Source organism: Eretmochelys imbricata, chromosome 1, assembly GCF_965152235.1.
Source record: "Eretmochelys imbricata isolate rEreImb1 chromosome 1, rEreImb1.hap1, whole genome shotgun sequence".
Classification (NCBI taxonomy): domain Eukaryota; kingdom Metazoa; phylum Chordata; order Testudines; family Cheloniidae; genus Eretmochelys; species Eretmochelys imbricata.
The window spans coordinates 109,237,678-109,254,700 of NC_135572.1; the positions used below are offsets into that span (position 1 = coordinate 109,237,678).

At 48.3% G+C, this 17,023-nt stretch overlaps 1 protein-coding gene across 1 annotated transcript in view; it reads right to left on the reverse strand.

The window, feature by feature from the left end:
• Positions 1–17,023, reverse strand: part of COL4A1 (collagen type IV alpha 1 chain) — a 213,283-nt gene that overhangs the window by 53,963 nt on the left and 142,297 nt on the right. The window contains exon 21 of the mRNA XM_077807066.1: positions 14,279–14,443. Coding sequence (XP_077663192.1) covers positions 14,279–14,443 — 165 coding nt within the window. The remainder of the gene's footprint in view (positions 1–14,278; positions 14,444–17,023) is intronic.

Below are 17,023 nucleotides of genomic sequence, written 5' to 3' on the forward strand. Positions count from 1 at the left end.
GAGAGGACCAGGTTCAGATTCCAGGTTGGTACTGGTGGTCGAGAGTAGGGTATACCCTTTCCAATCCCTTAAGGAAAAGCACCACCATGGGATTTGAGAACACCAAGCATCCAGATTTCCCTGGATGGAAAGCTGAAATAGCCACCAGGTGTATTCTGATGGATGAAAGTGATAGGCCTTAGAATCATAGAATATCAGGGTTGGAAGGGACCTCAGGAGGTCATCTAGTCCAACCCCCTGCTCAAAGCAGGACCAATCCCCAATTAAATCATCCCAGCCAGGGCTTTGTCAAGCCTGACCTTAAAAACTTCTAAGGAAGGAGATTCTACCACCTCCCTAGGTAACGCATTCCAGTGTTTCACCACCCTCCTAGTGAAAAAGTTTTTCCTAATATCCAACCTACACCTCCCCCACTGCAACTTGAGACCATTACTCCTTGTCCTGTCCTCTTCTACCACTGAGAATAGTCTAGAACCATCCTCTCTGGAACCACCTCGCAGGTAGTTGAAAGCAGCTATCAAATCCCCCCTCATTCTTCTCTTCTGCAGACTAAACAATCCCAGTTCCCTCAGCCTCTCCTCATAAGTCATGTGTTCCAGTCCCCTAATCATTTTTGTTGCCCTTCGCTGGACTCTCTCCAATTTATCCACATCCTTCTTGTAGTGTGGGGCCCAAAACTGGACACAGTACTCCAGATGAGGCCTCACCAATGTCGAATAGAGGGGGATGATTACATCCCTTGATCTGCTCGCTATGCCCCTACTTATACACCCCAAAATGCTATTGGCCTTCTTGGCAACAAGAGCACACTGCTGACTCATATCCAGCTTCTCGTCCACTGTCACCCCTAGGTCCTTTTCCGCAGAACTGCAGCCTAGCCATTCGGTCCCTAGTCTGTAGCGGTGCATTGGGTTCTTCCGTCCTAAGTGCAGGACCCTGCACTTATCCTTATTGAACCTCATCAGATTTCTTTTGGCCCAATCTATATAAGCACTTGAGATAACCTGCTGATCGCCCCCCATTCTCAGTATGAGGCAGGAGCCCTCCCCTCACAGACATTCCTGCCTGTGCTTCCTCCCAGTATCCCACTTTCCCACTTACCTCAGGGCTTTGGTCTCCTTCCCCCTGTGAACCTAGTTTAAAACCCTCCTCACTAGATTAGCCAGCCTGCTCGCAAAGATGCTCTTCCCTCTCTTCGTAAGGTGGAGCCTGTCTCTGCCCAGCACTCCTCCTTCATGGAACACCATCCCAGGGTCAAAGAATCCAAAGCCTTCTCTCCGACACCACCTGCGTAGCCATTCGTTGACTTCCACGATTCGACGGTCCCTACCCAGGCCTTTTCCTTCCACGGGGAGGATGGACGAGAACACCACTTGCGCCTCAAACTCCTTTATCCTTCTTCCCAGAGCCACGTAGTCCGCAGTGATCCGCTCAAGGTCATTCTTGGCAGTATCATTGGTGCCCACGTGGAGAAGCAGGAAGGGGTAGCGCTCCAAGGGCTTGATGAGTCTCGGCAGTCTCTCCGTCACATCGCGAATCTTAGCCCCTGACAAGCAGCAGACTTCTCGGTTTTCCCTGCCTTGTTGCTTGATGTGAAGCAAATAGTCTAGAATAACTGGGATAGATACCTGGAGTGGTAACAGATGTCTGGGTTCACACCAGCAGGAGAACCTTTTCCACTTGGCCAGTTAAGTTGACCTGGTGGAACGTTTCCTGCTGCCAAGAAGTATTTGTCTCACTGGTTGAGAGCACTGGCTCTCTATCAAGTTTAGCCATGGAGCTTCCAAGCCTTGAGGTGCAGGGACTGTAGGATCGGGTGGAGAATGCACCCGCAGTCCTGAGTTATCATGTCCGGATACAGGGGTAGAGCTATTGGGGTGTCTACTGATAGTTCTAGGAGTGTTGTGTACCAATGCTGATGTGGCCAGGACGGGGCAAGCAGAATCACCATTGCTCTGTCCCTGTGTATCTTGAGCAGGACCCAGTGGATCAGCGGGGTTGGAGGGAAGACATACTTCAGGCCCTCCCCCCACTGCATTAAGAATGCGTCGGTGATGGAGCCCAGGCTGTGGTTTTGAAATGAGCAGAACCGAGGGCACTGTTTGTTGTCCTTGGTGGCGAACAGATCGACTTGGGGATAACCCCCACTTTGGAAAACTGACTTCAGGACATCTGATCAGACCGACCACTCGCGAGCTTGGTAGGATCTGTTGAGGCGATCAGGTGACTATACAGAAGTCCCAGAGGAGAAGAGGCTTGCGGCAGAGGGGTGAGAAGTGAGCTCCGCCCTGTTTGTTTATGTAGAACATGGTGGTGGTGTTGTCTGTCAGGACTGTCATGCTGTGACCTTGCAAAATGGCATGAAAGGTTTGACAGGCCAGATGAACCTCTCTGAGCTCCTTCAAGTTGATATGGAGGGGTATCTCGTCCTGTGACCACACACCTTGTGTTCTCAGATCCCCTAGGTGTGCATCCCAACCCAGATCTGATGCGTCTGTTACTAGCATCAGTGAAGGCTGGGGTGCGCTGAAGGGGACTCCTGCACAGACTACTGGTTGGTCCAGCCATCAACGCAGAGACTCTCAGACTTGCCTGGGTACCGTTACTATCATGTCCAGGCTGTCTTGGGCCAGGCAGTAACATGATGCGAGCCATGCTTGTAGGGGCCTGTGCCTCAGTCTGGCATGCTTGACTACGTAAGTACAGACTACCATATGCCCTATTAGCTTCAGGCAACCCCTGACGCTTGTGGTGGGATATTGTAATATCGTCTTGACAATTTTTCTATGGCCTGAAACCGGGGAGGCTCACCTTTGCCTGTACTGAGTCCAGGAGCGCCCCTATGAATTCCATCCTTTGGGTCGGTACGAGTGACGACTTGCTTATGTTGAGAAGGAGCCCCAGTCTGTGAAAGGCGTCCCTGACCAGTGTAACATGGGACTGCACCTGATCTTTGGAGAGTCCTGTCAGCAGCCAGTCATCAAGGTACAGGTACACTCGAACTTGTCTTTTGAGCAAAAAGGCCGCCACCACCACCATGCACTTGGTGAACACGCGGGGGACTGTGGAAAGGCTGAATGGAAGCACCATGAACTGGTAATGCTTGCGGTTTACCACAAACTATGAGAAGCATCTGTGTGCCAGATGGATGGCAATGTGGAAATAGACGTCCTTCATATCGAGGGCAGCGTACCAATCTCCCGGATCCAGTGACAGGATGATAGTGCTTAGGGAGACCATGTAGAACCTGATCTTGACCATAAATTTGTTGTATCCGTGAAGGTCTAGAATGGGTTGTAGACCCCACTTTGCCTTGGGGATTAGGAAATAACTGGAGTAAAATCCCTTTCCCCTTAGCTCCTGGTGAACCTCCTCCACCGCCCCATATCGATGAGCAATCGCACTTCCTGCACTAGGAGTTGCTCGTGAGAGCGGTCCCTGAACAAGGATGGGGATGGGGTGGGAAGGGAGGGAAGGAGGAGAACTGGAGGAAGTATCCCACCTGCACCATGCGTAGGACCCAGTGGTCCAATGTTATATGGAACCACGCACGGTAGTAGCGGGATAGCCGGTTTAAAAACTGTGGGGAGGGATCCTGGGACTAGATTGGTAGGCTGTCCTCGTGCGTGCCTTCAAAACCCTTGCTTGTTTCTGGGCTGGGGCTTATTTGGGCCTTGGTTAGACACGCTGTTCGATGGTCTGCATCTATTATTTCTGCCTCGCCTGAGCTAGGGGTCTTGTCTAGGGCAAGGTTGGCATTGCCTCTGCTGTGGAAGTTGAGGCCTAAAGGGCTTCCTCTGGGCTGCCGGTGTATGCATCTCCAGGGATTTCATTGAACCCCTGGAATCCTTGAGGCTATGCAACTTGGAGTTCGTTTGCTCCGAGAAGAGGCCAGAGCTTTCGAAGGGCAGGTCTTGCAAAGTGTTTTGGACCTCAGGAGGGAGGCCTGATGCCTGTAGCCATGCTGAAAGCCTCATAACCACTCCTGGGGATATGGTTCTGGCCGCAGAGTCGGACGAATCGAGGGAGGCTTGCAGAGATGTTTTGGCTACTGCTTTCCCTTCCTCAATTAGCGCAGAAAACTCTGCATGTGAATCCTGTGGCAGGCGATCCTTAAACTTGGACATAGCATTCCAAGCGTTGAAGTTGTGTCTGTTAAGGATGGCCTGTTGGTTCGCTATCCTGAGTTACAGGCCTCCCCACGAGTAGATCTTCCTGCCAAAGAGGTCCAATCGTTTGGCGTCTTTGGATTTTGGTGCCAAGGCTTGCTGACAACACTAGAGAGCAGGGTGGAGGGTGGGAGAATAAGAATTCGTAGTCCTTAGATGGGGCAAAGTATTTTCTCTCCACTCCCCTGGCTGCTGGGGTAATAGAAGCCAGGGTTTGCCAGATAGTCTTAATCAGTAGCAATGCTACCCTTGAGGGACCTTCCGGAGCCAGAATATCGACCATCAGATCCTCTGGCTCGATGGCCTCTTCCACCTGAAGGCCCATGTTAAGGGAAATTTGGCGGAGAAGTTCTTTATGGGCCCTATGGTCTATAGGTGGGGGTCCTGACACAGATGTACCCACCACTGCTTCATCTGGGGAGGATGAGGACATGTTCTGCGGCTGGTTGCCATCGTCCTGACCTTCTTGTAGTCCCCCATAGTCCTGGGCTGTGTTGGGACCTGTCAAGACTGTCGCCTCTTGAGAGGTAGACGTGCCTCCTGAGGTCTTGAGGTCATGCCTCTTGGTAATGGTGTGGGCAATGGACCTGCCTCTGTCAGCTGCCCTGGGGGATCCGATGTCAGCCTAGAGAGCGTGGCCTCTCTTGCCCTCGAGGTGTGCTTATATGGCGACCTTGAGTGGCATCGCGTTGAGTACACAGATCTAGAGGCTCTAGAAAACCTGCCCTGCTGTTGGTGGTAGGCCCACGAGGTCCAAAAGGGCCACTGCCCCGGAGGCGGCCACTGTGGCTGCCAGGCTGCGTGGGACTCTCTGCTGGTCATGGTCCGGTGCCTGCTATAACTCAAGTGACCTGAGTTGGCTTCAGAGTCTGAAGGGGAGGACCAAGGCGGCGCCAATGATCCTTGGGCCACTGTGGGGTGCCAAGAGGTGCAGGCCGGGGACCAGTGCCGAAAGGATCGGGATAGTGAGTGGTACCGGCTATCCCAAGACCTGGGCCGGCCAAGCGCATACAGTGCCGGGGAAGTGGCTGGTACCATGCTTTGGTGCCGAGTGACTGAGGATGACGTGGAGCGGTGCCAGGTCCTCAGTGGGGGCGCCAAGGGTGCTTCTTCATCTGGTGCCTTAACCTCATGTGGAGTCGTCAGTGCCAGGGATTGGCACTGCGGCAAGCTCGAACGGGAGCAGTGCATGAGCGGTGACCTCAAGCAGCGCACCACTGCCGGTTTCTCTCTGGATGGCACCTGCCTAAGCAGTGCCGGAAGCTTCCCCCTGCATTGGAGGGGATTGGACGCCGACAGTTCAATGAGGTCCTTTGCAGCCTCAAATGTGTCAGGCATGGGCGGGGGTTCCAAGACCTCTTCTAGACACTGGTCAGTGCTGAAGTCGCTGGGCGCCGGATTCAACGGTGCCTATGGCACCGGAGTCAATGGTGCTGGCTCCTGTTGGGAACCAGAGTCCTGCCTCTGAGTGGTAGGAGCCTCTCTGACTGTCTTGGTCGCTCTTTGAGGGGAGCATCCTCTTTCCCCTTTCTCATGGCACTTGGCCGGTGCCGGGGAGCTTGAGTGGTGCCAGGGCTGGTTGGCTCTTCTCAGAGCCCGTGATTTACGGTGCCTGTGATCTCTAGACCCTGGTGTCGAATCATGCACCGATGCTGGGGCACTTCTCACCGAGGAACTTGGACCCGGTACTGAGTGGTCTGGGGTCACTGGTTGTAACGTGGCCTCCATGAGCAGCTGCTTAAGATGAAAGTCTCTTTCTTTCTTAGTATAGGGCTTAAAGGCTTTGCAAATTTTGCAGCGCTCAGCCTGGTGTATCTCCCCCAGACACCTAAGACAGGAGTCATGGGGGGACTGTTGAGCATAGACTTGCGGCAGATAGCACAAGCTTTAAACCCCTGGGCTTGCGGCATGCCCCGCAGCCCAAGGCTGGTGTCTGGAACTAAATCCCAGTCACCTGTAACTAAAACTGTACCTAACTAACTTATTAACTATCTAATAACAAACTGTCTAGCTGGTAAAAACTAGATTGCTAAGGGATCACTTGCAAGTGAGAGACCACGTTCCAATGCCTTCATGGACTGTAAGAAAGAACTGAAGGGGCGTTGGGCCAGCAGGTTACTATATACAGCACCATGAGGGCACCACTCTAGGGGGCTCCTCTGCTGTCCCGATGGGAGCTGCTAAGGGAAAAAGCTTCTGACGTCCATGTACGCGATGCACACACACCTAATTGGAATGGATGGGAACAAGCACTTGAAGAAGTTATGATTTCATAGAATGATAGAACCATAGAAGATTAGGGTTGGAAGAGACGTCAGGAGGTCATCTAGTCCAATCCCTTACTCAAAGCAGGACCAACACCAACTAAATCATCCCAGCCAGGGTTTTGTCAAGCCGGACCTTAAAAACATCTAAGGATGGAGATTCCACCACCTCCCTAGGTAACCAATGCTTCACTATCCTCCTAGTGAAAGTGTTTCCTAATATCCAACCTAGACCTCCCCCACTGCAACTTGAGACCATTGCTCCTTGTTCTGTTATCTGCCACCATTGAGAACAGCCGAGCTCCATACTCTTTGGACTCCCCCTTCAGGTAGTTGAAGGCTGCTATCAAATCCCCATCACTCTTCTCTTCTGCAGACTAAATAACCCCAGTTACCTCAGTTTCTCCTCATAAGTCATGTGCCCCAGCCCCCTAATTATTTTCATTGTCCTCCGCTGGACTCTTTCCAATTTGTCAACATCCCTTCTGTAGTTGGGGGACCAAAACTGGATGCAATACTCCAGATGTGGACTCACCAGTGCCGAATAAGGGGAATGATCACTTCCCTCGATCTGCTGGCAATGCTGCTACTAATACAGCCCAATATGCCATTGGTCTTCTTGGCAACAAGGGCAAACTGTTGACTCATATCCAGCTTCTCGTCCACTGTAATCCCCAGGTCCTTTTCTGCAGAACAGCTACTTAACCAGTTGGTCCCCAGCCTGTAGCAGTGTATGGGATTCTTCCTTCCTAAGTGCAGGACTCTGCACTTGTCCTTGTTGAACCTCATCAGATTTCTTTTGGCCCAATCCTTCAATTTGTCTAGGTCACCCTGGACTCTATCCCTACCCTCCAGCATATCTACTTCTCCCCACAGCTTAGTGTCATCTGCAAACTTACTGAGGGGGCAATCCATCCCATCAACCAGATCATTAATAAAGATGTTGAACAAAACCAGCCGCAGGACTGACCCCTGGTGCACTCTGCTTGATACCAGCTGCCAACTAGACATCGAGCCGTTGGTCACTACCCATTGAGCCTGACAATCTAGCCAGCTTTCTATCCACTTTATAGTCCATTCATCCAATCCAATTTTTTTTAACTTGCTGGCAAGAATACTGTGGGAGACCGTATCAAAAGCTTCGCTAAAGTCAAGATATACCACATCCACCGCTTTCGCCATATCCACAAAGCCAGTTATCTCATCATAGAAAGCAATCGGGTTGGTCAGGCATGACTTGCCCTTAGTGAATCCATGTTGACTGTACCTGATCGCCTTCCTCTCCGCCAAGCGCTTCAAAAATGGATTGCTTGAGGACCTGCTCCATGATTTTGCTGGGGACGGAAGTGAGGCTGACTGGACTGTAGTTCCCTGGGTTCTCTTTCTTCCCTTTTTAAAATATGGGCACTATATTTGCCTTTTTCCAATCTTCCGGGACTTCCCCTGAACACCATGAATTTTCAAAGATAATTGCCAATGGCTCTGCAACCACAACAGTCAACTCCCTCAGCACCCTTGGATGCATTAGATCTGGACCCATAGACTTCTGTATGTCCAGCTTTTCTAAATAGTCCTTAACCTGTTCTTTCACCACTGAGGGCTGTTCACCTCCTCCACACACTGTGATGCCCAGTGCAGTAGTCTGGGAGCTGACCTTGTCTGTGAAGACCCAGGCAAAAAAAGCAAGGAGTACTTCAGCTTTTTCCACATCCTCTGTCACTAGGTTGCCTCCCCCATTCAATAAGGGACCCACATTTTCCCTGACCTTCTTCTTGTTGCTAACATACCTGTAGAAATCATTCTTGTTACCCTTCACATCTCTTGCTAGCTGCAACTCCAATTGTGCGTTGGCCTTCCTGATTACACCCCTGCATGCTCAAGCAATATTTTTGTACTCCTCCTAGTCATCTGTCCAAATTTCCACTTCTTGTAAGCGTCCTTTCTGAGATTAAGCTCACCGAAGATTTCATTGTTAAGCCAAGCTGGTCACCTGCTATATTTGCTATTCTTTCTGCACATTGAAATTGTTTGTTCCTGCACCATCAATAAGGCTTCTTTAAAATACAGTCAGCTTTCCTGGTCTCCTTTCCCCCTCATATTAGCCTCCCAGGGGATCCTGCCCATCAGTTCCCTAAGGGAGTCTAAGTTTGCTTTTCTGAAGTCCAGGGTGCTTTTCTGAAGTCCAGGTCAGCATATTTGCTGAATAGGATTATCCTATTTGTATGCATGTATCATTTTTATATCTAAAGTTATGAATATTGACTATGTATCTGTATTTCAAATGTAGTTACACCTGGGTGACACCCATTACACAAGATGCTTCCAGTCTAGATAGCTGGTTGTGAAGGGCCTATTCAGGGTAATAGGCCATTAGGGAAAACAATAGGCCTTAGGAGAACCTTATTCCCCACTGGGTGAGCCTTCCTGAGACTGCTCCGGACAGCCTATAAGTAATGGCTGCTATGACTCAGGAGGGCATGCGACCAGACTACATGACACTGATCTCCATTTTGCGTACCTGTATTTTCCCACAAACTGGGCTGGGAACTGACTTTGAAACAAAGGATTCCCGCCATATGTTTAAGCTATATAAAGTGGTAATTCATATCTGATCTATCTAGTATTTTAGGCTTAGTTTGTCGTTTTGTTTATTTGCTAGATAATCTGCTTTGATCTGTTTGCTATCACTTATAATAACTTAAAATCTATCTTTTGTAGTTAATAAACTTGTTTTATGTTTTAATCTGAACCAGCGTTCCTTTGACTGAAGCGTCTGGGGAAAATCTCAGCTTGGTTAACACAAGCATATTGTGCATATTCCTCTCCACATTGAGGGAGAGGCGAACTGTGTAATAAATTCATACAGGTTGAAGTTTTGACCAGGACAAGGCGGTACAACTCTGGGGTCCTAGGCAGGGAAGCTGGGGGTTATTTTGGCTGTAGTCTTTCTATTGTTGGCTCATGCAGTGGCTGACCACAGCTTGCATGCAACTGCAGCTGGGTGTGTCCCTGCCTCTGTGAATGCTGGTGGGAGTGTAGGACTGGAAGCAGTCCACAGCTTGTCACAGCAGCACAGTGCTGAGAGGGAGCCCAGGCTGGTAAGTCAGAGAACTCAGTGGTACCCCAGTTCCAGGTGGCACCCCCGGGGGAACACGTCACACAACATATTACAACAAACACACAAAACAAACCCAGGAAGTAAAAATCAGTTTTGCATTATGCATATATTTTGTGAAAACTGATAAAATGAGTTGGAGGGGCTTTTTGGTCAGCGTTAAGGTTTTACAGTAATGAACTATGCATTGCTTTATTCTTGATAAAACTTTTTTTATTATGTGGGCAGTATAATATTTATAGTGTCTTTAACTATTTATTTTCTTGTTTATAAGTGTTTGGGTTTTGTAATGATGCCATAAGGAAATATATTATCACTAAGCAACCTTAATTGTTTTTTTAAACTAAGTTTTGTTGGTTTAGGAATTTCATAGAGAATGACATTCCTTTCTATAGCTTATTAAACCATCTGGAATTCCATAGCAAGGATATTGTCCTCAATTTCTGTAAAAGGTTGAAAAAATCCCCACAATCTATAGGATTTTATCATTAGGGGATCCTCAGTTGCAAGGCATTGTTGCAAAATCTCCTCCCCACACTAGTTTAAAAAGTATCTCTACCACAATAATTTAGTAATACCTGATATGTACATCTCTTTTCAAGTCTGCTGAAGAATTGCAGACAAAATACTATTGTCTTTATGTCATGATTACATTTTAGCTACAGTGCAATAACATGTTAGTGTTTAATTTTAAAGGCATATAATTGAACAAGGTAGATAATAAAACAAATGAATTTGAATTATATCTGTTTGCCTAAAACTATAGCATCATTTTTAATCTTCAATTTTTATTCTTTATCCAAGTGTGATGGGGCTTAACCCCTATCACCAGCAAGGCTAGCAAAGATTCTGTTATTTTTGCATTGTCCTTCTTCAGTAACAAACAAACAAACAAGCAAACAAAATCAGACCCAGCTCAAACAATTAAAAATCTGTAATTTAAAATCCAAATAAAGACTACAGGGAGTGCTACTAACAAGGGATATAATTCAATATTAACATTTCATGTTGAACAAATTTGTCTATAAACACTGTTTTCAAGGCACAAATGGCTGAGAGCTAACTGAAAGCATATGGGAGCATACTGCAGTGGAATTATAAAGCAGAAAATTAGGATTGAGAAAATGGAAACATCTAAGTCTCTCTAATGTTTGTTTAATGAACTATTAATGTGTCCCTAGGTAGCAATTAGCACTGAAATATATCCTTGCTTATTTGTAATTATCTACTATTTATTTTATGCTGACTGGAAAGTACTATCCATAATTAAGTGCAAATGTATATTACAATCTGTCTAGTCAAATACTTCCTAGTCATTTAAAAAAAAAAAAAAGCCAGGTCCTCAGATGGTGTAAATTGACATGGCTCTATTGAAGGCATTGTTGTTACGCCAGTTAACAGCAGTTGAGGATCTAGCCTGAGAAACTTAAGCATGCAGTGAAAATTTGTTAGTCAGTAAAACAGAATCAACCACAACCTGAAGAAGAGTTCTTTCTCCAACAGAAAGATAAAAAAGATAAAAGATATTGCGTCACCAACTTTGTCTCTCTAATATCCCGGGACCAACATGGCTACAACAACACTGCAAACATGAGAAAGGTTCTCATTTCCTAATATTATTATGTTAAATGGCCATTTACACTAAGTTATAGGTAAACACCTAGGATGAGCCATTGCCAATATTGTACTTGCAAAAGTGTATGGAATAAAAGGAATCTTTTGGGTTCCTTACAGAACCATTACAGAATGGGAAACAAGTTCAAAATATATTATTTTTTATAAGCATGTTTAATTATAAAACCAATTGTAAAACACCCATAAAGCATTTTGCTTCTTCATCAGCTGTTCATTTAGATTTATTAAACAAGTGCCCATCCCATGCTCTAGACACCTTAAATAATCCCATTTTCACAATAAAAACTACTATTTAAAAAGAAAATAACTTCTAATTTATAAATGTTGGGCCTGATTCTGTAGCCATTATCACATGCTAGTCTCATTTATGTCACATAAGTAAAGAATCATAGGATTAGAACCCTATTTTCTCGTTATCAAATACAATTTGCATGCAAAACAATGCAAGTATTTGTTTGTCTTCATTTTAAAAATTATTTTATTGTCACTACATAAATAAATATGTGAAAGTTAGCATGTCAAAACAGAGGCCAAATGCATACATGTATACAGGGCCGTACCTAGGGAGTGTGGGGCCCGGGATATAGGTGCCGAGTTTCCAATCTGGCGGGCGGGGCGGGGGGGCGGTTGGTGTGCTCCCCCTGCTCTGACTCCACCCCCTCCCCAAGGCCCCACTCCACCCTACTTCTTCCTATCCCCGCCCTGCCCCTTCCCACCCATTCCGCCCTCTCCCCCGAGCACACTGCACCCTCACTCCTCTCCCCTCCCCCTCCCCCCCCACACCTCCTGACACTGAGAAACATCTGATCTGTGGCCGTGGTAGGCGCTGATCAGTGGGGCCCTCCGGCAGGAGGCACTGGGGAGATGGGGAGGTTCTGGTAGGGGGGCTCCTCCTTGGCCCCCCCCACCTGCCGCTCGCCTCCCCATTCTCCTCCACACCCTGCTCGCCTGCCCGCCTTACCACCTCGCCCACCTCCTCAAGATTTTATCGAAGCGCAGAGCTCCCCAAAGCGCGGCACCCCGATTCGCTGTACCAAGGGACAGCTCTGCATGTATAACTATTTATGCCAGGTGTGGGATCATGTAATCAGATACATTTTTGAAAGAAGTCAAAAGTAGCAGCCATTTATCCAGAAAAAGATCTGTGTCTTGAGTCAGGCAAATGATTTGTTTAATTATTAGACAGTTCCTCATTTTTTTGCATTAACAAAGTCACATATGTTTCTCTCTTTCCATACTTAGGGAGCATTCCTTTGCACGCTGATTCTGATCATGGCCTCCACTTTCCTGACATATCCTTGTTGCCCTTGTTCTTTTTGAATATACAAAACTTTAACAGTGTTTCAGCTGCATATTGAAATAAAACAGGGGTTGGCAACGGCAAGCGACCTGATTTTTAATGGCACGCTGCTGCCTGCCGGGTCTCAGCTGCCGGTCCCGCTCAGCCCGCTGCTGAACCCAGGCCAGGACCCCGGCAGGCAGCAGCGTGCCATTAAAAATCCTGCCTGCCTGGAGGATGAAGAAGCTTGGTCCTGCCGGCTGCTGCTGCAGGGCAGGCAAGCTCCCCCTCCCCCGCCTCTTCCCCCAGGGTGCTGGGTTCCTGCCCCTCCTTCTCTCCCTCCCTGCTGCCGATCAGCTGACGGCCCTTGCGCGGAAGGGGGAGAAGAGAAGCTGCAGCGCTGCAGCGCGCTCGCTGCTCCGGGGAGGAGGTGGAGAAGAGGTGGGAACGGGGCCTTGGGGAAGGGGGGTGGAATCAGGGCATATCCCCTCCAGCCCCCTGTCATGAGCCGCTCTGAGCGGGGGCTGGGAGCACCCCCAAGACCCCAGCCCACACCCCCAGCCCTGACCCTTACACCCCCCCCCCACCCCAGTCCCCTGCCCTGAGCCCTGCACCCCCCTCACACACTCCAGCCCTCTGCCCTGACCCCTGCACCGTACATCCCCGCCACCACACCCCAGCCCCCTGCCCTGAGCCCTGCACCCTGCTCACACACACCCAGCCTCTGCCCTGATCCCTGCACCCCCCACACATCCCAGCCCTCTGCCCTGATCCCTGCACCCCCTCACACACAGGCAACCCTCTGCCTTGACCCATGCACCCCCACACACCCCAGCCTCCTGCCCTGACCCCTGCATCCCCCCATGACCCCAGCCCTGACTCCAGTACCCCCCACACATACCCAGTCCCCCCACACCCCATGCCCTGACTCCTGCACCCCCTACACATACCCAGCCACCTCATACCCCATGTCCTGACTCTTGCACCCCCCACATTCCCACCCCCACCCTGAGCATCAAACAGGAGCTCCTGCACCCTCCCACATTCCGACCTGCACCCCTCGCACCAAATGGGAGCTGCTGAGGTAAGCACTCCACACCCAAACCTCTTGCCTCAACCCTGAGCCCCCTCTCTCATTCTAGCTCCTGGCCAGACCCTGCACCCCAACCCCCAGCCTGCTCCTTCACCCCCAGTCCTGTGCTCAGTGCACTCCCACCCTCAGCTCAGTGCAGAGAGAGAGGAAGAGAATGGGCTAGAACCAGGGAGAAGGTAGGTACCAACTCTATGTGAGCAGGGCTGGAATCCCAGACCGGCAGCGGGCTGAGCGGGGCCGGCAGCCAGAACCCTGGCTGGCAGGAGCCGGCGGACTGAACCCGAGACCGGCAGCGGGCTGAGCTGCTCAGCCCACTGCCAGTCTAGGGTCCCAGCCGCCAGCCCTGCTCAGCCCACTGCTGGTGTGGGGTTCTGGCTGCCAGCTCCTTGCCAGCCAGGGTCCCGGCCGCAGGCCCCGCTCAGCCTGCTGCCAGCCTAGGTGAACGGAACCCCAGGCCAGCAACGGGCTGAGAGGGCCGGCGGTGTAAGATCAGCATTTTAATATAATTTTAAATGAAGCTTCTTAAACATTTTGAAAACCTTATTTACTTTACATATGACAATAGTTTAGTTATATAATATATAGACTTATAGAATGAGACCTTCTAAAAAACGTTAAAATGTATTACTGGCACATGAAACCTTAAATTAAAATGAATAAATGAAGACTCGGCACCCCCCCTTCTGAAAGGTTCCCGACCCCTGAAATAAAATCTTCACCTACTTGTTATGCCTGGAAGTCCTGGAGGTCCTGGAGGACCTGGAGGCCCTGGAAAACCATCCCTTCCAGCTGATCCATGCAGAGAGAGTCCTGGAGGACCTTGGTCACCCTTTTCACCTCTCTCACCAGGGAAGCCAGGTGGACCTGTGATCCCTGGGCTAGGTAAACCTTATTTAGAACAAAGTAAAACACACATGAAAGCAAATACAAATAAAAGGTAAAATGATCAACAGATACACCAGCAATAAATTACTAAGCTTAAGGGGTAAAACCCAGTATAACACAAGGGACTGCATTTTGATTCTTGAAGATTTATATTAAATTTAAATACTAGTCCCACATATCAGCACTATTTTTTAAATCTGAAGTCTATCCTATAGATGTGTGACCTTAGAAGATGGTGAGAAAATGAAGCATGCAGGGAGTAATTTTACCACTACCATACTACAAATCCTGACTTGCTACAGAAATGGATAGCCTTTGCAAGAATCTCCAAGGAATAAATCTAGAACATAAGAATGGCCATACTGAGTCAGACCAGTGGCCCATCTAGCACAGTGTCCTGTCTTCTAACAGTGGTCAGTGCCAAATGCTTCAGAGGGAATTAACAGAATAGGATAATTTATTGAGTGATCCATCCCCTGTTGTCCAGTCCCAGCTTCTGGCAGTCAGAGGTTTAGGGATCCCCAAAGCATGGGGTTGCTTCACTGACCATCTTGGCAAATAGCCATTTATGGACCTATCCTCCCTGAACTTGTCTCATTGTTATCTCCACAAACTTCTCATTTTTTGAACCCATTTATACTTGTGGCCTTCACAACAGCCCCTGCCAACAAGTTCCACAGTTTGATTGTGCCTTGTGTGAAGAAGCACTTCCTTCTGTTTGTTTTAAACCCTCTGCCTATTAATTTACTTGGGCGACCTCTGGCTCTTGTGTTATGTGAAGGGGTAAATAACACTTCCTTATTCACTTTCTCTACACCAGTCATGATTTTATAGACCTCTATCGTATCTCCCCTTAGTCACCTCTTTTCTAAGGTAAACAGTCCCAGTCTTTACTCTCTCCTTATGTGAAAGACATTCCATACCCCTCATCATTTTTGTTGCTCTACTCTGTACTTTTTCCAATTCTAATATATCTTTTTTGATATGGGGCGATCAGAACCACATGTGCTATTCAAGGTGTGGGTGTTGCTTTCTATAGTGGATTTATGATATTCTCTGTCTTATTATGTATACCTTTCCTAATGGTTCCTAACATTCTGTTAGTTTTTTTGACCTCTGCTGCACCTTGGGAACTATCCACAATGACTCCAAAATCTTTTTCTTAAGAGTTAATAGCTAATTTAGACCCGGTAGTTTTGTATGTAGAGTTGAGATTATGTTTTGCAATGCGCATTCCTTTGCATTTCATCTGCCATTTTGTTGCCCACACACCCAGTCTTGTGAGATCCCTTTGTAACTCTTCACAGTCTGCTTCAGACTTCACTATCTTGAGTAATTTTGTATCATCTGCAAACTTTGCCACCTCACTGTTTATCTCTTTTTCCAGATCATTTATGAATATGTTGAACAGCACTGGCTTCAGTACAGATCCTTGTGGGACCTCACTATTTACCTCTCTCCATTCTGAAAACTGACCATTCCTATCCTTTGTTACCTATCTTTTACCCAGTTACTGATCTATTAGAAGACCTTACTTCTTATCCCATTACAGCTTACTTTGCTTAAGAGCCTTTGGTAAGGGACCTTGTCAAAGGCTTTCTGAAAGTCTAAGTGCACTATATCCACTGGATCACTCTTGTCCATCTGTTTGTTGACCCCCTCTAAGAAGTCTAATAGATTTGTGAGGCACGATTTCCCTTTACAAAAGTCATGTTGACTCTTATCCAACATACCGTGTTCATCTATGTGTCTGATAATTCTGTTCTTTACTACAGATTCAATCAATTTGCCTGGTACTGAAATCAGGCTTACCAGCCTGTAACTGCTAGGACCACCACTGGAGCTTTTTTATAAAATCAGCATTACATTAGCTATCTTCCAGTCATCTGACACAGATGCTGATTTAAGCAATAGGTTACAAACCACAATTAATAGTTCTGCAATTTCATATATGAGTTCCTTCAGATCTCCTCAGTTGATACCATATGATCCTGGTGATTGATTACTATTTAATTTATCAGTTTGTTCCAAAACCTCCTCTATCAGTTCCTCAGATTTGTCACCTATAAAAAATGTCTCAGGTGTGGGAATCTCCCTCACATCCTCTGCAACAGTGTTTCCCAAACTTGGGAAGCCGCTTGTTCAGGGAAAGCTCCTGGCGGGCCGGGCCAGTGTGTTTACCTGCCGACTCTGCAGGTTCGGCCAATCGCGGCTCCCACTGACCGCGGTTCGCTGCTGCAGGCCAATAGGGGCCGCGGGAAGCGGTGGTCGGTACGTCCCTCTGCCCGTGCCGCTTCCCACAGCCCCCATTGGGCTGCAGCGGCGAACCACGGCCAGTGGGAGCCGCGGTTGGCCGAACCTGCAGACACGGCAGGTAAACAAACCGGCCCGGCCTGCCAGGGGCTTTTCCTGAACAAGCAGCATCCCACATTTGGGAAATGCTGCTCTGCAGCGAAGACCAATGCAATTTAGCTTCTTTGCAATGGTCTTGCCTTTCTTAAGTACTCCTTTAGCACCTCGATCCTCCAGTGGCCCAGATAATTGTTTGGCAGTCTTCCAGCTTCTGATGTACTTAAAAAAAAT